General features: G+C 36.3%; 1 protein-coding gene across 1 annotated transcript in view; it reads right to left on the bottom strand.

Annotated features, from left to right (window-relative positions):
* Positions 1–23,696, bottom strand: part of LOC111152224 (PKHD1, fibrocystin/polyductin) — a 459,207-nt gene that overhangs the window by 138,907 nt on the left and 296,604 nt on the right. The window contains exons 54-55 of the mRNA XM_022510630.1: positions 23,176–23,289; positions 20,679–20,766 (exon numbers count right to left, since the gene is read on the bottom strand). Coding sequence (XP_022366338.1) covers positions 20,679–20,766; positions 23,176–23,289 — 202 coding nt within the window. The remainder of the gene's footprint in view (positions 1–20,678; positions 20,767–23,175; positions 23,290–23,696) is intronic.

Here is a 23,696-nt window from a genome sequence, read left to right as displayed (position 1 = left end):
ACAGTGCTGCCATGAGATCTTTTTCCCAGACACAGCCCATGGGGCATGCTGAGGGCTCCTTGGAACTTCCAGAGAGCTCCACCCAGGCAAGAGATCCCCTGGCCCAGTGTTGGGTGTGGTGCCAGGGCCCCTCCATCTGTGTCTTAGGAGGCCTGCCCCATATTCCCTCCTGCAAGGCACACCTTGTTGGGGCCAGAGTCTGCATGGACAACCATCCCCAGCTGGTCCTACTGGAACTGGCTCCACCCTCCACCCCGAAGGTTCTGGTTACAGCTGCTACTTGTACTTGTGAACAGATTTTTGTCTACACTGGGAAGAGGCATGTACAATGTTGGTAGGAGATAGAGCCCACCCTACTTGCCTGTCCCAGACTCTTATTTTTTTTTTTTTAGAAAGAAGTCCACATTCTTTAGTGTTGTGCAAAAAAATAATGGGTAGACCCAAAAGTAAATTAAACATTACCACATTTGTTTATACTACTATCTAGTTCTTCATATTAACTTTTCTATTCAAACAACAGAAAGTAGGTAGCAATTTAGGGATTGAAAAAGAGATAAAAAAGCAAAAGATTATTTCCGACCACGTTTATTCTACACTGTGTCTATACCATGTGCTCACAGAGATGGCTTCTTTTACTTCGCTGTACAGGAATTCCGGTGTATATAAAACTAAACCTGCTCAGAAGCAGAGGGACACTAGAAATGATGGGTCCATCTCCTGGCACATTGTCATACAGTTCAAACAATGATACAGCTACCATCTTGTAATTTTTGAGGACTGCAAACAAGGCAGTATATGATATGATAAAGATGGATGCATGTCATCATACCAAAACTGACAGAATGTACAACTCAAAGAGTGAAATCTAATGTAAACTAAAATGAATGAAACCTCATTCCCTAACTTCCTTAAATAAGGTTTCTGTTCCAACCAGATGAATGTCCTCACTCTCCCAAGAAATAGCTATGTGCTTCTCACCCATCACTTAAAATATCATTGTCTTTACTCTGCCCTTCAGTCCACTCATTCTTAAAAACTGACTGAAGTTCCTTTGCCTTTAAGAAGTCTTGAGGAGGAGTCTAGATGGCGGAGAAGTAGCAGGCTGAGACTACTTCAGGTAGCAGGAGATCAAAGATTGCAAACACCTACAAATCCAACAGGAGACCGAAGAGAAGAAGAACAGTAATTCTAGAAATAGAAAATCAACCACTTTCTGAAAGGTAGGACTGGCGGAGAAGTGAATCCAAAGCGACGGGAAGATAGACCGTGGGGGGAGGGGCCGGCTCCCGGCAAGCGGCGGAGCAACGGAGCACAAAATCAGGACTTTTAAAAGTCTGTTCCGCTGAGGGACATCGCTCCAGAGGCTTAACCAGGTGAAGCCCATGCGGGGTCAGCGTGGCCTCAGGTCCCGCAGGGTCACAGAAGGTTCGGGGTTGTCTGAGTGTCGCAGAGCTTACAGGTATTAGAACAGGGAAGCCGGCTACAGAGACAGAGCCGAGGAGTGAGCTCTAAGCTCTGGGTTACCTTGAACCGGTCGCAGGCTCGGTCAGCTCGGAGCACGGCCGGAGGCCAGGGTGACGGGAGTAATTGGGCGCTGTTCTCTGAGGGCGCACTGAGGAGTGGGGCCCCAGGCTTTCGGCTCCTCCGGGCCGGAGACTGGGAGGCCGCCATCTTCATTCCCGCCCTCCGGAACTCTACGGAAAGCGCTCAGGGAACAAAAGCTCCCGAAAGCAAACCCGATCGGATTACTCAGACCGGCCCCGGGTAAGGGCGGTGCAACTCCGCCTGGGGCAAAGAAACTTGAGAATCACTACAACAGGCCCCTCCCCCAGAAGATCAACAAGAAAGCCAGCCAGGACCAAGTTCACCTACCAAGGAGTGCAGTTTCAATACCAAGGAGAGTGGCGGAATTCCAGAGGAGGAGAGCAAAGCACGGAACTCATGGCTTTCTCCCCATGATTATTTAGCCTTGCAGTTAATTTAATTTTTTTTCTTTTTCAATTTTTTTTCTCTTCTTCTGCCAAATTTTTTTTAACTTTTACCCTTTTCTTTTTTTAACGTTTTTTAACTAGCTTATCTAATATATATATATTTTTTTCTTTTTTATATTTTTTCTTTTTTCGTTTTCTTTTTTCTAATTGTTTCTTTCTTTTTCCTTTTCTTTCTGGACCTCTTTTTATCCCCTTTCTCCCCCCTCACGATTTGGGATCTCTTCTGATTTGGTTAAAGCATATTTTCCTGGTGTTGTTGCCACCCTTTTAGTATTTTACTTGCTTCTTCATATACTCTTATCTGGACAAAATGACAAGGTGGAAAAATTCACCACAAAAAAAAGAACAAGAGGCAGTACCAAAGACTAGGGACCTAATCAATACAGACATTGGTAATATGTCAGATCTAGAGTTCAGAATGACGATTCTCAAGGTTCTAGCCGGGCTCGAAAAAGGCATGGAAGATATTAGAGAAACCCTCTCGGGAGATATAAAAGCCCTTTCTGGAGAAATAAAAGAACTAAAATCTAACCAAGTTGAAATCAAAAAAGCTATTAATGAGGTGCAATAAAAAATGGAGGCTCTCACTGCTAGGATAAATGAGGCAGAAGAAAGAATTAGCAATATAGAAGACCAAATGACAGAGAATAAAGAAGCTGAGCAAAAGAGGGACAAACAGCTACTGGACCACGAGGGGAGAATTCGAGAGATAAGTGACACCATAAGACGAAACAACATTAGAATAATTGGGATTCCAGAAGAAGAAGAAAGAGAGAGGGGAGCAGAAGGTATACTGGAGAGAATTATTGGAGAGAATTTCCCCAATATGGCAAAGGGAACCAGCAACAAAATCCAGGAGGCGAAGAGAACCCCCCTCAAAATCAATAAGAATAGGTCCACACCCCATCACCTAATAGTAAAATTTACAAGTTTTAGTGACAAAGAGAAGATCCTGAAAGCAGCCCGGGAAAAGAAGTCTGTAACATACAATGGTAAAAATATTAGATTGGCAGCAGACTTATCCACAGAGACCTGGCAGGCCAGAAAGAGCTGGCATGATATATTCAGAGCACTAAATGAGAAAAGCATGCAGCCAAGAATACTATATCCAGCTAGGCTATCATTGAAAATAGAAGGAGAGATTAAAAGCTTCCAGGACAAACAAAAACTGAAAGAATTTGCCAACACCAAACCAGCTCTACAGGAAATATTGAAAGGGGTCCTCTAAGCAAAGAGAGACCCTAAAAGTAGTAGATCAGAAAGGAACAGAGACAATATACAGTAACAGTCACCTTACAGGCAATACAATGGCACTAAATTCATACCTCTCAATACTTACCCTGAATGTTAATGGGCTAAATGCCCCAATCAAAAGACACAGGGTATCAGAATGGATAAAAAAACAAAACCCATCTATATGTTGCCTACAAAAACTCATTTTAAACCCGAAGACACCTCCAGATTTAAGGTGAGGGGGTAGAAAAGAATTTACCATGCTAATGGACATCAGAAGAAAGCAGGAGTGGCAATCCTTATATCAGATTAATTAGATTTTAAGCCAAAGACTATAATAAGAGATGAGGAAGGACACTATTTCATACTCAAAGGAACTGTCCAACAAGAAGATCTAACAATTTTAAATATCTATGCCCCTAACGTGGGAGCAGCCAACTATATAAACCAATTAATAACAAAATCAAAGAAACACATCGACAATAATACAATAATAGTAGGGGACTTTAACACTCCCCTCACTGAAATGGACAGATCATCCAAGCAAAAGATCAACAAGGAAATAAAGGCCTTAAATGACACACTGGACCAGATGGACATCACAGATATATTCAGAACATTTCATCCCAAAGCAACAGAATACACATTCTTCTCTAGTGCACATGGAACATTCTCCAGAATAGATCACATCCTCAGTCCTAAATCAGGTCTCAACCAGTATCAAAAGATTGGGATCATTCCCTGCATATTTTCAGACCACAATGCTCTGAAACTAGAACTCAATCACAAGAGGAAATTTGGAAAGAACCCAAATACATGGAGACTAAACAGCATCCTTCTAAAGAATGAATGGGTCAACCAGGAAATTAAAGAATTGAAAAAATTCATGGAAACAAATGATAACGAAAACTCAACGGTTCAAAATCTGTGGGACACAACAAAGGCAGTCCTGAGAGGAAACTATATAGCGGTACAAGCCTTTATCAAGAAACAAGAAAGGTCTCAGGTACACAACCTAACCCTACACCTAAAAGACCTGGAGAAAGAACAAGAAAGAAAGCCTAAACCCAGCAGGAGAAGAGAAATCATAAAGATCAGAGGAGAAATCAATGAAATAGAAACCAAAAAAAACAATAGAACAAATCAATGAAACTAGGAGCTGGTTCTTTGAAAGAATTAATAAGATCGATAAACCCCTGGCCAGACTTATCAAAAAGAAAAGAGAAAGGACCCAAATAAATAAAATCATGAATGAAAGAGGAGAGATCACAACGAACACCAAAGAAATACAGACAATTATAAGAACATACTATGAGCAACTCTACGCCAACAAATTTGACAATCTGGAAGAAATGGATGCATTCCTAGAGACATATAAACTACCACAACTGAACCAGGAAGAAATAGAAAGCCTGAACAGACCCATAACCAGTAAGGAGATCGAAACAGTCATCAAAAATCTCTGAACAAACAAAAGCCCAGGGCCAGACAGCTTCCTGGGGGAATTCCACCAAACATTTAAAGAAGAACTAATTCCTATTCTCCTGAAACTGTTCCAAAAAATAGAAATGGAAGGAAAACTTCCAAACTCATTTTATGAGGCCAGCATCACCTTGATCCCAAAACCGGACAAGGATCCCATCAAAAAAGAGAACTACAGACCAATATCCTTGATGAACACAGATGCAAAAATTCTCGCCAAAATACTAGCCAATAGGATTCAACAGTACATTAAAAGGATTATTCACCATGACCAAGTGGGATTTATTCCAGGGCTGCAAGGTTGGTTCAACATCCACAAATCAATCAATGTGATACAACACATTAATAAAAGAAAGAACAAGAACCATATGATACTCTCAATAGATGCTGAGAAAGCATTTGACAAAGTACAGCATCCCTTCCTGATCAAAACTCTTCAAAGTGTAGGGATCGAGGATGCATACCTCAATATTATCAAAGCCATCTATGAAAAACCCACCACAAATATCATTCTCAATGGAGAAAAACTGAAAGCTTTTCCGCTAAGGTCAGGAACACGGCAGGGATGTCCATTATCACCACTGCTATTCAACATAGTACTAGAAGTCCTAGCCTCAGCAATCAGACAACAAAAGGAAATTAAAGGCATCCAAATCAGCAAAGAAGAAGTCAAACTATCACTCTTCGCAGATGATATGATACTATATGTGGAAAACCCAAAAGACTCCACTCCAAAACTGCTAGAACTTGTACAGGAATTCAGTAAAGTGTCAGGATATAAAATCAATGCCCAGAAATCAGTTGCATTTCTCTACACCAACAACAAGACAGAAGAAAGAGAAATTAAGGAGTCCATCCCATTTACAATTGCACCCAAAACTATAAGATACCTAGGAATAAATCTAACCAAAGAGACTAAGAATCTATACACAGAAAACTATAAAGTACTCATGAAAGAAATTGAGGAAGACACAAAGAAATGGAAAAATGTTCCATGCTCCTGGATTGGAAGAATAAATATTGTGAAAATGTCTATGCTACCTAAAGCAATCTACACATTTAATGCAATTCCTATCAAAGTACCATCCATTTTTTTCAAAGAAATGGAACAAATAATCCTAAAATTTATATGGAACCAGAAAAGACCTTGAATAGCCAAAGGAATATTGAAAAAGAAAGCCAAAGTTGGTGGCATCACAATTCCGGACTTCAAGCTCTATTACAAAGCTGTCATCATCAAGACAGCATGGTACTGGCACAAAAACAGACACATAGATCAATGGAACAGAATAGAGAGCCCAGAAATAGACCCTCAACTCTATGGTCAACTAATCTTCGACAAAGCAGGAAAGAATGTGCAATGGAAAAAAGACAGCCTCTTCAATAAATGGTGTTGGGAAAATTGGACAGCCACATGCAGAAAAATGAAATTGGACCATTTCCTTACACCACACATGAAAATAGACTCAAAATGGATGAAGGACCTCAATGTGAGAAAGGAATCCATCAAAATCCTCAAGGAGAACACAGGCAGCAACCTCTTTGACCTCAGCTGCAGCAACATCTTCTTAGGAACATCGGCAAAGGCAAGGGAAGCAAGGGCAAAAATGAACTATTGGGATTTTATCAAGACCAAAAGCTTTTGCACAGCAAAGGAAATAGTTAACAAAACCAAAAGACAACTGACTGAATGGGAGAAGATATTTGCAAGCGACATATCAGATAAAGGGCTAGTGTCCAAAATCTATAAAGAACTTAGCAAACTCAACACCCAAAGAACAAATAATCCAATCAAGAAATGGGCAGAAGACATGAACAGACATTTCTGTAAAAAAGACATCCAGATGGCCAACAGACACATGAAAAAGTGTTCCATATCGCTCGGCATCAGGGAAATACAAATCAAAACCACAAGGAGATATCACCTCACACCAGTCGGAATGGCTAAAATTAACAAGTCAGGAAACGACAGATGCTGTCGAGGATGCGGAGAAAGGGGAACCCTCCTACACTGTTGGTGGGAATGCAAGCTGGTACAACCACTCTGGAAAACAGCATGGAGGTTCCTCAAAATGTTGAAAATAGAACTACCCTATGACCCAGCAATTGCACTGCTGGGTATTTACCCTAAAGATACAAACATAGTGATCCGAAGGGGCACGTGCACCCAAATGTTTATAGTAGCAATGTCTACAATAGCCAAACTATGGAAAGAACCTAGATGTCCATCAACAGATGAATGAATAAAGAAGATGTGGTATATATACACAATGGAATACTATGTAGCCATCAAAAGAAATGAAATCTTGCCATTTGCGATGACGTGGATGGAACTAGAGGGTATCATGCTTAGCAAAATAAGTCAATTGGAGAAAGACAACTATCATATGATCTCCCTGATATGAGGGAGAGGAGATGCAACATGGGGGGTTAAGGGGGTAGGAGAAGAGTAAATGAAACAAGATGGGATTGGGAGGGAGACAAACCATAAGTGACTCTTAATCTCACAAAACAAACTGAGGGTTAATGGGGGGAGGGGAGTTGGGGGGGTGGGATTATGGACATTAGGGAGGGTGTGTGCTATGGTGAGTGCTGTGAAGTGTGTAAACCTGGCGATTCACAGACCTGTACCCCTGGGGATAAAAATATATTATATGTTTATAAAAAAAATAATAAATATATTTTTAAAAAATTAAAAATAGAAAAAAAAAAAAAGGAAGTCTTCCCATAGGCGTCTCTTCCCCACGGAATACCCAATCCCCACCTCTGTTCCATCCAATTTTGACACCATAGATACTGCTGCCTTGCAATTGATTTTGTACTCTTGCTTTCTGTGGCTATTCAACTTTGATATTGTTATATTCAATAAAAATATGGCTACCTAGCTATATAAACCCTATAGCTCATAGCAATGTTCTTGACAAAAAGAAAGAAGAACTATTGAAGTCATTAGCCCAAGTTTTATATGAAAAATACAAATGAAATTAAGTTGACTTTTTCTATTAAGGCTTCTGAAACCTTGCAGGCTCATGAAAATTAATCTCTCCCCTATGCTCCTGAAGCCTTGGGAGTCCATATGTCACAAGGACCATATACATATGGCAAAGGAATATGGCCCCTTTCACTTCTGTGTCCACACAGCAACAGTGGTAACTTCAAAGAAAATCATGGCCCCCATTATCAAGAATTTAGGTGGTTCTGTCAGTCAAGTATCAGTTTTCTTCAATTGCAACATCCACACTTTCCACTCACAGGCTTCCATTATTTGGTTACCCTTCAACCATTTCAAGAAATCCTACCTTCAGAACTGCTTGAAGCCCAGCTGTGTGCTTAACACTAGTGAGACTCTTATAGCTACAGGGGAGAGGATAGACCTTTTTGTTCTGAGCAAAACACACCTAAAACAATAAATAAACAAAAAAATTAAAAGAGCTGTTTGCAGCATAACTGGACCTAAATGAAAACCATATGAAAAGAGAGGAAACTTTGAATAATCACTGCAAAATCTCCTGAAAGAAAACCTTTAAAAATATATAAACAAGATGTCAGCACAGTTTTCTTTATTTTGGCACTAACATTTTATCTAGTTCTGAGAAAATATAATACTTTTGGTCAAAAGAACATAATTACAAAAAAGGAAAAAAAAATTATGCTTTCCTATTCGATTCAAAAAGTTTTTACAACCATGCACAAGACATCCATATATAAACACCCACCACTTAAATGGATTTGTTAACTAAACGTTGGGGAGGTCTTAATGATGATGGCTGCATCTGACCACAGGCTCGGAGTGTCTGGCTGCCAAGATGTTTTCTTCCCAGGAATAGGGATAGCCATAGATTTCCGAATTCTACCAACACCGAAGGTTTGTTTTTAAACTTCAGTGTAAACTTTTTTTCATTTTTTTCAGCTCCATTGAAAGGTACTGCAGATCCTCAGCCTGCACTGGACTGTGGGAGGTACTGAAGAAAGGGAATGGTTGTAGCAATGTCAGCATTGATGATGATAATAAGAAGAGTTATCGTTAAGTGTCAACTATTCGTCTACCTGACCTCCTTTCTCCTTTCTTTCCACAAAATCCACCACATCTTTTCTTTTCTTTTTTTTTTTTAGGATTTTATTTTTATTTATTTGAGAGAGAGAGCATGAGCAGAGAGGGGAGAGGGGCAGAGGGAGAAGCAGACTCCCCACTAAGCAGGGAGCTCGATGTGGGGCTCAATCCTGGGATCCCAGCATCATGACCTGAGCAGAAGGGAGACAGTTAACCAACTGAACCACCCAGGAACCCCTCACTACATCTTTTCTGAGAACTGCTCTCCTTAACAACCATCCTAATTCTGTGTCCTACTGAGCACTGCTGATTATAGTCCCACAGTCCCTTTGTGGAACGGTGGGTGAGGAATCCAACCTGCCTTTGTCTGTGAAAATCCTTCCCTTGGACTTCATGGTATCTGCTTTATTGAGGTATAATTGACAAATAAGACATAAGATATTTAAAACACACAATGTGCCGATTTGATCTATATAGATGCTGTGAAAAGATGGCCCTCATCGAGTTAATTGACACACCCAACACCTCACACATTTACTTTTTGTGTGTGGGAACATTTAAGTTCTATTCTCAGATTTCAATGATTCAATACAGTGCTATCAATGACAGTTGCCTGGACTTTTGAATTGAAACAAAGGAGAGAGAAAAATTTACCCTCCAGTGATAAAGCTAGGAAAAGCCTGACAGGTCTGGTTTACTCGTCTCCTACAGAATGTAGAAACATTTTCTTCCATAGATGCACAAGAGGTCAAAATATAGAAATAAGAGAGATTGGGGGAGGGCCTGCCACAATTTCCCAAATAGATTGAGAAAGGCTACTTTTACATATTTTTAATATAACCACAATCACTAGCATGTGTTAAGGCTTACTTTGTGCCTTTATATACATTAATTCACTTAATCCTTCTAACTACTCTGTTAGCCAGACATTTTGGTCTTATATCACAGAATAAGAACTTGAGGGTCAGAAAGAGCAGTTGGCTCAAAATTACACATTTAGCTAATTGCACAGTTGAATTATTACAGTTCTGCCTTCCCTCAAAATTCAAGCTCATTTTCATCATAGCATACTGCTTCCATCCTGTGTTCCTACCTCAGGTGCCTTTTCTCAGCATGGAGACAATAGCCAATCTGAGACTAGACCAGTTCACTGGACCAGACAGAACCATCTTTTGGAGGCTACCTACGTGATCCCAAACACCTGCCAACAAATGAATAAGGCCGCCAACTCAATATTGTAGTATTGCCTGAACAAAATTGTTATAGTAGAGTAGTGAAGTTTGAGCAATGAGCAAAGTAAATTATAGTGGTTTTTAAAAACAAATGTGAGATTCTTATTTATTAGATGTTATACCACTGAATCAAGAGGCTCAATGAGTTCTGATTTCCAGAAAAGATACATCCATTCAAGGTAGCAGGCATTTATTAGAAGTCTTTTTTGTGTTCTGCTGTGTACTAGGTGCTAAATAATAGAAACAATCCATAAAGAAAAATATTTTCCTGCTCCTGTAGAAGCTACTTGGAGGAAGGACAAAGACGCCTTAAGTAGCTTAGGAACAATCACCAAGAAGCATATTATTATTAAAATCATGTGGTAGATTTTCAGGATAAGCAGGGATTATCAAGGCAAGACACGATTCAAGAGTACTGAGTACCTCCTTATTTTACTTATCAAGTATTTAGGGAGCATCGTAAAAATAATTGTTATGGACACACATGTGTGAAGTGGGAATATATCAGAAAGAAGTACCCAAAGTACAGCCAAAGTATACCATCATGAATCTGATGCAGGAGATGGCAGGATAGATGATGTCAGCAATGATGTCACTGTGGAAGGCCGGGGTCCTCGGGCAAGGTTGAGGTGACAAATGATTTGCTGTTTAGTTCAGAGTTATTTCCTTATAAATACCAGAGTGAGTTAGGACAGAACAGAAGAAGCAGAAAATGACAGGACAAAGGGACTGGATAAGGCTCTCTACTCTGTCTATCTTTAAAAAGTAAATGAGAAAAGGAATAAGGAAAAATATGAGACCTTTTGAAGAAGGTTCTCCATAAACTTACTCTTCTCCCAGTTCCAACTATTCTCAGTAAACCAGAGCAGTCCTCATCCAGTTGCTCAGGTGAAAAGTTTTACAGTAATCTCTGATTCTTCTCTTTTTCTTTGACCCAACCCATTAGCAGCTCATGTTTCCTCTGTCTTCAACACGTACTTCACCAGTCCAACCTCCTTCACTACCACCCTAAACCAGGCCACCAGCATGTGTCACTTGTAATGTTAGTGCACTGTCCTAACAGTCTGTCTGCTTCTGCCTTGTCCCCACCAACAATCAACTCTCCACACAGGATGAACCAGATTATAACATGAATTGGACCTTGTCCCTGCTCTGTTTAAAATCTTGCGATGACCCAGAAAAAATCTAAAACTTTTACATAGGATTGATCAAGTAACCACTTAACTTCAAAGAACACATGTTCATGCTTACATGATTCACAGTAAGACCTCTAGTTAATATTTATAATCAGAAAAAGCCAATTTCTTTCAATCTAAGTATACATCAAAGTATAACTTCTCTTGACTTTTCTGAAGTCCAAAAGATCCAACATGTTGTTCATCAGTCTCCCCAAAAGTCAACTGAAGCAGAGCAACAATGAAGAGTAACTTAACTCAGAGATCAATTTATATTATAATGTGGAACAAAAGAAAATAATATTGTTTCAAACATCTTGTTAAGACTACTTTGAATGAGTCTATGAGTTAAGTTTATAAACTTCACAAGAAATTTTTCCTCTGAAGATTTCACTTCAATGTTTTAAAATAACTCAATTAAACACAAATAAATTCAGATATGTAATTTTGTTGGTAAAAATCCTTAAGGGGGTCTGAGTAAAATCTGTCTCCATAACAATGCATTAGAAAGACTTATTAAACTGACTTTTAACAAAAGAAGACTATAGAGAAGTGTTTAAATAAATGGTTTGAATAAGGTCTATACTTCAGTTATACTAGACTAATATCAACTTGCTAAATTTTATAATGTCTAGGTTATGAAATATATCATCATGGAATTCTGAGTAAAGTGTACATGAGGACTCCACTATTTTTGCAACTTCTTGTGAAGCTTCAATTATTTTATATTTTTTAAAAGGTTAAAAAAAGGAATGCTCTCCATAAAATGGATGCACTAAGGTAATTACATATTATTCATATAAACTCATTAAAAACTCATCAGGACTCATACTGAGAAATTTTGTTTTTAATATTTTTATTATATAGAACACAAACAATGGGATCAGACAAACCATGACCAAAAAAAAAAAAAAAAAAAAAAAAAAAAAGTCAGCCCCAGGAACTCCTAGCTTTATAAACTTGGAAATTTTACTCAACTTTTCTACCCTCAGTTTTTGTATCTGTGAATGCAGAGTATATTAACATAGCACAGAGAGATTTAAATGAGATAATGTATATAGAATGCTTGGTAGATGCCTGACATAAACACATAGGATAAGAACTCAATAAATGGTACTTAGTTACATAGTTTCCATTTACAAAATTGACTTTCTTTCAAAAGAGCTTATAGTTCTGACTCTGAAGGAGGTTTTTAACACATTCATTAAAGAAAAATCCATTCTTATGGTTCTTGCCAAATTTCAGCTTGCTAGCCTTATAATTAACGTTTTGTATATATCCCTGCTTGAACTGCCTACTTCACAAATCTGTATGGGTATCAGGTACTTCAAAATTAACATGACCAAATCTGAACTCATAATCTTTTCCCCAAAATTCAGTCCTCTTTTAGTGAATGGCACCAACATCAGTCTCTGCAATCCAGAAACCAAGAGAGTGCCTCACATCCAACACATCTTATAGACTCGTATCTCCTGTCTCTGTATCTGCCCCCTTCTCTCCATGGGCAATTCAGCTCCTGACAACAGGTTATCCTATCTCTTGTTTGGAGTCCCTAGATCCATTTTTGACTCCTCCTGTTGTCTTCATTGTACTTAGAATGATTCTTTTTTTTTTTTAATATAGGAATGTGATTATAAGTTCTACTTCCCATCCATACTATCCTCTTAGAAACTTAAAATAGTAACACAATGCTCCTGGACGGTAAAAACTAAAATTCTTGATATTGCCAGTGAATACACTCTGACCCTGAACTACTCCTGAGAACTCTATTGTGCTGGGTCCCTGCTCTCCACGTCAGCCAACCTAGCCTTCCTCTAAGTCCCTCATGCTGTCCGTTCTTCCTCCCACCACAGAATCAGCTCTTAGGCCTCTGCTTCTCCATCATCTCTGCTGACTCTATCAACTTTGAAAGAATCAGATTGGCCCCAGTCTCATTTCCAGGCTCCAATTTTCTCCTCTTCCTGTCTTCTTGATCAGTGATGTTATCTGCTTCCTAGATGACCAGCCATCATTTTCTACCTGAATCCTAAACTACATATCTAATTGTCTTCTTAACATCTCCACTTGGTGTCTCCAACTTAGCATTTCCCATCTTCCACCCTGACAAATCGGTTCCTCTTCCAGTCTTCCCACCTCAGTGCATCTTTCTGCCATCCACCAGGTTGCTCAGTCAAAAAATCTGAAGCACATCCCTCACCTCAACATTCAGTCCATTGGCATGTCGAGACAGTGCCATCTCTTCTCCCCATTCCCATTGCCGTCTCTATAGTCCTAGCCACCATGATACTTGGCCTCAAATGGCCTCCTAACTCATAGCCCAGCTTCTGCTTTTTTCTCCACTGCTCTTCATCAATATAGCAGCCAGAGTGGTTCTCAAAACATAAGTCAGAGTCCATGAATCTATCAATTGCCCTCAGCAAACCCCTCAGTGATTTTCCCTCTGACCTCTCACACCTAAACAAGGTACCACTTGACTTGGCATCTACCATATCATACCACTCTCCCCTTTGCTCACTCTGGTCCAGCTATAGTGACCTTCTCTCTGTCTTCCACTCCCCAAAGGCCACCTGAGAGATAATGCTGGACCAGATGTTCCTCCTTCATTGAGCACCCTAGCCCATTCTCATCAGAGAGCAGGATGCCTCCTACCATTCAGATCTCAGCTCAAACTTTTCTTCCCCAGAGAGGTCTCCCCTGTCTATTTAATTAAAAGGGTGCCCTGTACATTCCCCAACTATTTTCAATTGTACCACCCTGTTTATTTCCTTACTAGAGCATTTTATAACATGCAACTATGTTGTATATATTTCTGTATTAGCTTTTTATTGTCTCTCTTTCCATGAAGATATAAACTCCCAGAGGACAGTGATCTCTTCAGATTTGCCTCTACATCTCCAGGGCTTACAGCCACACCTGGCACATAGTAAGTACCTATCAGATATTTGTTGAATGATTGAGTGCTGTTTGCTCTTGCTGGAGTGCTCTTTCCAACCCCCCACACCCCACTTTGCTTTTAATTAAGGCCCATGGATGGTTTAGTTCTCACCTCTGTAATCATTCTGCAGGGAAGCCTTCTCTAACCTGCCTCAAGATCCTGTATTCATGTTTTCAGAATCCTATAAACCTTCCTTCATAGCATTTATCCCATATGTAATTTTACATTTACTTTATATTTATTTCATTAATGTCTGGGTACAGAGACCATGTCAATTTTTACTTTTTATTGTATTTCCAGTCTATAACTCAATGTTTGACATAGGGTAAGAATTCTCAAAAATTGTGTTGAATAAAACAATAACAATGTACAAAGGTAATAACTACTCCATGAAGAAATTCTGTACATAGAGAAAAACACACCAAAACAATTGCCATCTATCATCTCTCCCACAGGGATCCTTGCTGTGCTGTACGTCCTTCCAGACATTTCTTTTATCCACATATATGCATACCTGAATGTTATTTTAGTTTATTTACAAAACTAGGCTAATACATAATATTAGCCTGAATGCCCAGATCTTCATCCTTTTGTCAACATGGAATTCAATCATCTTCCCCTTTGGTAATTAAATATTTTTAAATAGTGCTTAATTTTATTTTAATTAACATTTATTCTAATTCTAGTAGGGAAGAATATTTTTCCATGTGTTTATTAGTCAGATGTATGTCTTCCTTTGTGGCTCATGTATTCAAACTCTTTAATGTTTATTCTTCTAGCATGTTCATATTGTTTTCTATTTATTCCTAAGCATTTTTTACATATAAAAAAATATTAGCCCTCCATCTGTACAATCAAAAATTGCAAATATTTTCCATTTTAATATCTGCCTTTGTATTTTGTAATTGGTATGCAAAAATATTAATATTCTTAAATATTGATTTTTTATGTTGTCAAATCTATGACTTCTTGCTGTTATAATTGTTACATTTCTTATGATAAGAGAGGTCTTTCCTAATTTAAATTACATAATATTTACTTAAATGTTCTTCAAATAATTTTATAGTTTTATTTTTTTACATTTATTTTTTAATCTACCTATAATTTTTCAGGGTGAGGCACAATTTGAGAATCTAATTTTATAGTTTTCCAATGTGTTTACCAATTACCCCAGCACAAGTCTGCAACTAATTTGAAATGCTAATTTATTTAAATTCTAAGTAATAATACATACCTGAGTCTATCACTAGGCATTCTCTTCTGTTTTGGTGCCAACAGCAATAGGTAATTATTCACATGAAAAGTGTGTGTGTTTATATATGTATACATATATATATATATTTTTTAAAGATTTATTTATTTATTTGAGAGAGAGAGACAATGTGCACATGAGTGGGAGGGGCAGAGGAAGAAAGAGCAAGAATCTCAAGCAGACTCTGTGTTGAGCTCCAAGCCAACATGGTGCTTGATCCTAGAATACTGGGACCATGACCTGAGCCGAAACCAAGAGCCAGAAACTCAACTGCCTGCACCACACAAGTGCCCCAAGGTATATATTTTTCAAAAAGTAACTGGTTGGCTATCTTCAAGTGTTTATTGTTCCAAAAGACTTAGAATTAGTGAATCCGATTTCAAATGCATATATTTGACTTGTTATTAAAGTTGCATTAGATTTGACATCTTCGAAATATTGAGCCTTTCCATTGATATTATGCATCACCATTTATTCTAATCTCCTTTTATGCCTCTTACTAGTGTTTTATTTATTTATTTTATTTCATTTTTTAAAGATTTTATTTACTTATTTATTTGATAGAGAGAGACACAGTGAGAGAGGGAACACAAGCAGGTTAAGTGAGAGAGGGAGGAGCAGGCTTCCCACTCAGCAGGGAGCCCAATGAGGGTCTCGATCCCAGGACTCTGGGATCATGACCTGAGGTGAGGTAGCTGCTTAACCGAGTGAGCCACCCAGGCGCCCTTACTAGGGTTTTATAGTTTTGTTTCCATTCCTCTTGTAATTTTAATTTTATTTTTAGATATTTTAAATTGAAATTTAAAAAGGATATTACATTAAAATATTCAAAAACTAGTAATTTGTGCAATTACTGAATGAATGCAATAATGGTTTTTCAGATGATTCTCTAGTGTCCTAGGACAAAATATATATAATCTACAAAAAACTGACAGTTTGGATTCTCTAATGCATTATTTTTCTTGGCCCAATATATTGGCTAACTTTAATAATAATATTTAATGACTATTGTAATACACAATAATTTTTAAGGTCAGTTTTTCCATAAAATAGAAAGGTGCTTGAGAAGGATTTTTAATGATTTAACTTATATTATTATTTAAAGCAGTGATTCTCAACTAATGGCTAAACCATTCTATTAAGAAACATTGATTTAAAGGAGTATCACTAAAAAATAAAGAATATTTTTGTAGTCTTAATTTACTGTTTAAGAATACAAGCTTAATTTTATTAAATGTGTTTCTGTTTTGTATCAAATTGATCATGTTCTTAGGCTATATATATTGCTTCGATAATATTATAATAAGGAATTATTTTAAACTGTCCTTCTTTACTTGAATAAATCACACTCAACCATCATTTTTTTCCCCCTAATATATTACTGGATTTCATTTGTCACTGTTTTATATAGGATTTCACTTTTTTGCATTTTATTTACACTTAGATGTTGCCCCGGGTTTTCTTTTTTTAAATTACCTTTAGCAGCTGTTTTTAAAAATTATTTTATGAAAATAAATAAAAAGTATTTTATGCTTGTTTCCTAAAATTAATTGAAAAATTCCCCATATTTTCTTATGCTATGGAACATACTATACAACATAAAAAATGTTAGATATTTGAATGACTGAAAGAATATGCCTTCAATTTATTTGAACCAAATGTATTCCTAGGAACAAATCTTTGATAACTGCATGTCTTTTTCTATTATTGGTTCTTTCAGTTATATTCTTCTCTAACCAATTATGATAATTTATATTCCTACATATAATTTATTTTTTTAGACTTCAGAATGGCACTCTATAGACCTATACAGTTTATTATACTTCTAATCTCTTTGTTATCTGTTATATTTGAATTCTCATTTCTTAGTTTACATATTATTTTCCTTGTATAATTAATGTCATTAAAGATTAAACCATTATCTCAAAAAAATTTCAAGTCTACTAATTTCCTATTTTCTAATTCACCAATTTCTCCCTTTATCTTACACAAATTAATTTCATTAGACTTATGGTTATTTTGTTTCTGGTTTCTCACATTGACAGCTCAGTTTGTTTATTTTTGTATTTTATTATTCAACAATGAAAGCATTTAATGTGAATGCATGTTGGCTACAACTCATGCAATTTATTACTATTTTGCTAGCATCCTACTGCTGGATTTTCCATCTCCTCTCTGATACAAAAGTTATTTAGAAAGTTTATTTTTTTCTTTTCTGCTCTTTTATCTTGTAAGAGATTGAAATTATTGGTTACGATGTTTCTACCTTTACATTTATTTTATTGTGATCATATTCTATATCATTTCTTTTTACTAAAATTTCTTAAGGTTTTAATTGTATTTATATTCTGAGGTAAATTATATTTATATTCTTTGTATACATAAATTAAATTGCCTTTATTACATCATTCAGATTTCTTCATGTTTTCTTTAAAATTTTTAACCTAGTTTAAAAGTTAAGAACTGAAAGAGAGGGGCACCTGGGTGGCTCAGCCAGTAGAGCGTCCAACTCTTGATTTTGCCTAAGGTCATGATCTCCTGGCCCTGGGATAGAGCCCCATGCTTAGCATTCTCTCTCTCCCTCTCCTCCCTCTCTCCGTTCCCTTTCCCCCACCTTGTGGCTTTCTCATTCTCTCTCCAAAACACACACACACACACACACACACACACACACACACACACACTGAGAGAAGTATGTAAATATCTTTCATTATCATTTTTGTTTCTGTCAATTTCCTCATTTGTTTAAGATCTGCTTTATATATTTCTGTATTATGTTATCCAGTACAAAACCTTCCTGACTCTTGGGGTCGCCCAGGAGATTGAAGTCTTTATTAATATAAAATGTATTTATTTTATACACTTAATTTTTTCTTTCCTTATAATTTTGAGTCTTTTTTTTATTTCAATAATTCATTTTATCTAATATTTAATTAATTTTTTCTATGGTGGTTTTATTTTCCTCAAGTAAAAAAAGTTGTGATTACATGTTGATTTCTTACCCATTCTTTTCCTATGTGTGGTCATTATTAACAATCATATTTTCTTCATTTTTTATTTTATTATTTTTATTTTTTATTATGTTCAATTAATTAGCCAACATAGAGTACATCATTAGTTTTTGATATAGTGTTCAACAATTCATTAGTTGCGTGTTTTCTTTTTATAACTGGAAAATTTATTCTTATTTTCTTACTTCTGTTGTCTATACCTTTTTTGTTGCTCTAATTCTCTTACTATTTAACTTTCTTCTCCTTTTGTATTTTACTATTTATTTTATGGTTTCTTTCATTATCTTTTTCTCTCTGGTGATTTGGAAGTATATACCCTATTTTAAATTCTGCTAGAAAAAACTGATTCATCTTTGCTTCATATGCCAGTCATGTCCCATCGTCAGTTTCCTATGGCCACAGTCCCAGGTTGTAAACCCAGAATTTTATCTGAGAATAATGATCTGTGATGGTTAGTTTATGTGTCAACTTGGCTAAGCTGTAGGGCTCAGTTATTCTATCAAACACTAATGCACATGTTTCTTCGAAGGTATTCTGTAAATGTCATTAATATCTACAAGGAATGGACCTTAAGTAAAGATTACCCTCAATAATGTGGGTGTGTTTCAGCAATCATTTGGAAGGCCTTAAAAGCAAAACTGAAATTTACCTGAAGAAGCAATTCTGTCTTGAGACAAGGTTCAAGACTTTACAGCCTACCAACCTGCCCTATAAATTTTGCACTTACTGGCCTGCCTAAGAATATAAGCCAATTCCCTGAAATACATCTCTTTATATATACTACTATATATACACTATATATTATACATATACACACACATAACCTATGGGTTATATATATTTATATAAATAGAACCCTGATACATTAACTTTTCAAATTCTATGTAGTTTAAGAATAATTAGACTTTGTTTTAACAGTCATATTTACAACATTTTATTTAACTTATTCCAGTGCTTATCTTTAAAATAGTTACTTTATATACCTTTACAGTATTCCTAAACTTTATTCATGAATTTTAAATCAGTTTAAGCTCTTTATCAGAATACATTTTTGCATTTTTTTCAGTTCTTACAAAGCAAAAGATATCTATATATAGATATAGATACACACACACACACACACACACACACACACACACACACACACTTTTTTGCCTTCACATGTAAACAGCAATTTTAGCAGGGTGTCCAATTCTTTGATTGAAACCCCTAAACATCTATATATTTTCATCACTAAACATATATGTATTTTTTCCTAAATGTGTATATATTTTACACCATGTTCTTCATATATTTAATAGTGTAGAGAATTCTAAGGTTAAGAAGCTTTATGTAACCTTCTGTTTTTCTTTTATTTTGTTCACTGCTTTTTCTTGTACTGTGAGGATATGTAGCGATCATTATTCTTGGTGTTGATCACTTCAAATTAAATGTAAGTACTCTCAGGTTTATTATGTGTATTTTAGGTGGACTTTCCATTATTCTTTCTTTTGTAATTACTGGACTCTTATTAAAAATTAGCAATTAGGGATGCCTGGGTGGCTCAGTGGGTTAAGCCGCTGCCTTCGGTTCAGGTCCCGATCCTGCGGTCCTGGGATCAAGTCCTGCATCAGGCTCCTTGCTCAGCGGGGAGCCTGCCTCTCTCTCCGCCTCTGCCTGCCTCTCTGCCTGCTTGTGTGCTCTCTTTCTGACAAATAAATAAATAAATAAAATCTTTAAAAAATAAATAAAATAAAAATTACATTTTCTGTTTTCTATTTCTAATACCTTCTCTTATATGATTTTTATCTCCTGATCTTGTCTTCCAGGTTCAGGTAGATTCCATCAGTTGGCTCCTCATGGTGCCTGTTCACTTTGAGGCACTGGCATTTTCATTCTTTACTACCTCCAGTGCACTATTGAATTCTGTTATTGCATTTTAAATTCCATAAGATTCTTCATATGCTTCATCTCCTATTTTATTTCTACCTCTTTGTCAGCTATCATCTCAACTCAGATGATTATGATATTGCTTTACATTTCATTTATTATATCACAGAATTCGTATTTTTAAAGATTTATTGATAACAGTGAACATGTATTATCTAAACTTTCCTCCTTATATAAACTATAGACTCTTCTGCCTGTGCTTTGTTTTGTTCTTTTTCTATTATGTTACAGAGGTTTTTTTGAATCCTTTCTAGTCCCTTATTTTACCATTTATTCATCCTTGAGTTTTGAGTCTTAATCTAAAATTTAATTTCATGTTATAACAAAACCCAAAGCATCAGCAAACTAAACAAGCTAACACATCCTTAACTTACTCTCATTTCTTACCTCTCATTGCCCGAGGCAATGTCAGCTGCCAAATGGGTCCAGGATTTCTTAGGACAAGCCCCGTGAAGCTGGACTTTCCCATATATTCCTGAAAGGAAAAGGAGCATCAGTTGGATAAGAAATTTTCAGAGGAATTAAGGCCATCTAAGTAAAACTCACTAGAGAGCTTATTGTGCAATATCTGTAATATGGAAACTATATATCAAGCTGTCCACCTTATCAAAGAATATTTAAGTTCTCTATTTTCAGCAGGTTGAATATATGTCACATGGTTATGGAACTTACTCTCGTTCTCTCAAAAGCTATAAAGAAATGAATGCTACACCACATCTAGTAATCCAAAAGTTGGGAAATAGACCATTCCAATGACTAACTAGTTAAATTCTACCATTAAGTGACTATAAACCATTTGTAATTCTGTTGGAAGTTAGCTGGTTTTGAAATTTTATGTTATAGCCTTCATTTTCCAAAAGGCAAGGGTAATTTTATTCCCTGAGGAAAGAGATTTGGTGCTATTAGCTTTGTTTTCAGTGGTTGGACCTCATATTTTTTTGTATTACAGATATCAAAGGAGAGATCTCTAGCTCCTTTGTTTCCAAATATAATTTATTTCAGACTCCTAAATTAAAGTCGTACCAGGGACATGCTTGATGCAGTCCAGTTTTATTCCTTCAGGTCTTTCCTCTTACATGTTTTATTGCCATCTAAAATCACATGAAGCACAATTCCTCATATTCCAGTGGTCTCAAAATGTTTTGAGCAAGAACCCAAATTATGATCATGCACCCCTAATGCATTTGTATCCATTTATTTTTAGAAAAACATACATACATATGAATACGTTCACATACGTTTGAATAGGGTTGTAATATTTTCTTCCTGAACCCAGATGTATTGTCTGCATACCCTTGGATTGGCACATACCATGTTTTGCATATCACTAATCTTGAAATCTAAAGCCTTTGCAATTTTTAGCAGAAAACATGTGAACAGAAGAACCGAACACCACCCATAAGGTACAAATACTATGCCTTGGGTTTTAAGCCAATGTGAACAACAACAAAAAATTCTCAATCAATAAGAATCTAACCAACTGTTTATGTTACTACCTATATTTTTTCCATATTTTAATTCAGAAAAAAGTCATAGAACTTAAATTTGGATCAGTGGAAATGTAAGAAATATTCTCACTTTCCAGACATGTACTGGAATAATCAATCTTTCATAATAATAGTCATATAGATATGACTATATACATATATATATAAGTTTCATATGATATCACCATCATCATCTTAGAAGAATTTCATCTTCTTTACTACTGGCTAAATAAACTAGGAAAGGGAGGGATGTGAGATAATTTAAAGAAATTTCCAACAACAAATATTTTGCCAAAAACCAGTTAGTTTCCTTAAATTTGGGTTATGCAGGAAATTCAATTGACCAGACAAGTAGATTTCTTGATCATTTCCAATCATCAAAGACCTCCTGTAAAATTATACATTCAGTTGTTTCCAGATAATAATACTTAAAGAAGTTAAGATCTGTCATTTACTTACAATGTCACAAATTAGTGAAATAAATATATCATTCTTTATTCAATTTAATATCAGAGAAAATTTTAAAAACACTGGCTTGGCCAGTTGGAGTAGAGCATTAAGACAGGCACCCTTGCATACTCCTAAAATAAAGTTTAATCCAACATTGTAAATGGAATGTTCCTGTTATCTATTTAGTTTGTCAACTTGAAAAAAGTAAAAATATTCTTGAACCTCATATTCTTAGAAAGAAAAAAGCATGGATGAAAAATCCTCTGGAAACAATAAAGCCTTGTCAAACTACAGTATTATCTGGTAATGGGTATACATTATGAAATGATGTTATCAACCTTCACACTATCCCAACATGATTGCTTCTATTTTACTGGGTTGCTGAGATCTTAGAAAATTAGTAATTACATAGAGAGAAAGGGAGAAAATGCTAGAATAAACAGCCTCTTATCCCTATCCCTTAAAATGGAGTTAGTGAGGCTCTCACATCCTGGTTGTGCAAGGCTGGTCCCAGATTCTGTGCTCCTGCATAGGTTAATTTTAAAAGAGGATTTGGTGCTGTGACAGTAGTGAGGAAATTCTCAACAGTAAATGTTTATTTGTAATCTATAGATCTATCAATTAAAAAATATCTTACAAACCACCTAGCATTTACAGTTGATAACAGACCCTTAGTCCAGGCTTTGGCATCTGACCAATCTGGATATAAATCTAAGCTCTGACACTATAAAACAGTGTGGGCTTCTGCATATTGTTCGTCATCCCTGAGTCTTATTTTTGACAACTATGAAATGGACACTGTTACAGGAGACCTATTAAGTGAAATAATAAATATAAATTATCTAGAAGAGTGTCTGGAATTTAGTAGATGTTCTATGGATGATACTTCGATATCAGAAACACACATTTCATTTCATTTTTAATAAAAAACTATATTATACTCTTACCAATTGTTCCTGGATCAATATGAATTCCATTGAAACGGTCACAGGAAACTCCCTCTGATGCTCTAAGGAGAATCAGAAGCTTTTGTTCTTTTTCTAAGGGATTTTCCAAAGTACCTGTTTATAAAGAAAAGTATATTGTTTACATTAATTTGAAATTATAAGAGAGAGGAGGAAATTGTGATGTAATTTAGAGAATGCAAAGTAGATGCTATCATTTAGGCTATATGGACAAGAGCCAATGGTCACATAGATGAAATAAGGGACGGGAAGAAAATGGGATACAGTAAACTTCTCAGAGGTAGACTGGATTATTGCTCAGCAAATATTCACTATTTTTTCTCCATTAGGGGAGGGTATACATTCCTGACTTACTAAAATTTAGCCTGGTCATATGACTTGTTTTGGCCAATGAAATCTGAGTAGAAGTGATAGTGATACAAATTCTGAGTTGATGCTTTCAAATACTTTGACAGTTTTCACCAGGTCATTTGCAATTATGTTCCCTGTCATGAAAGGAGAAG

This window comes from Enhydra lutris, unplaced genomic scaffold (assembly GCF_002288905.1).
Source record: "Enhydra lutris kenyoni isolate GAN:26980312 unplaced genomic scaffold, ASM228890v2 scaffoldscaffold28, whole genome shotgun sequence".
Taxonomy (NCBI): Eukaryota; Metazoa; Chordata; class Mammalia; order Carnivora; family Mustelidae; genus Enhydra; species Enhydra lutris.
The sequence above is the reverse complement of the archived record's forward strand: the minus strand, read 5'-3'. Positions and strand labels throughout refer to the sequence as shown.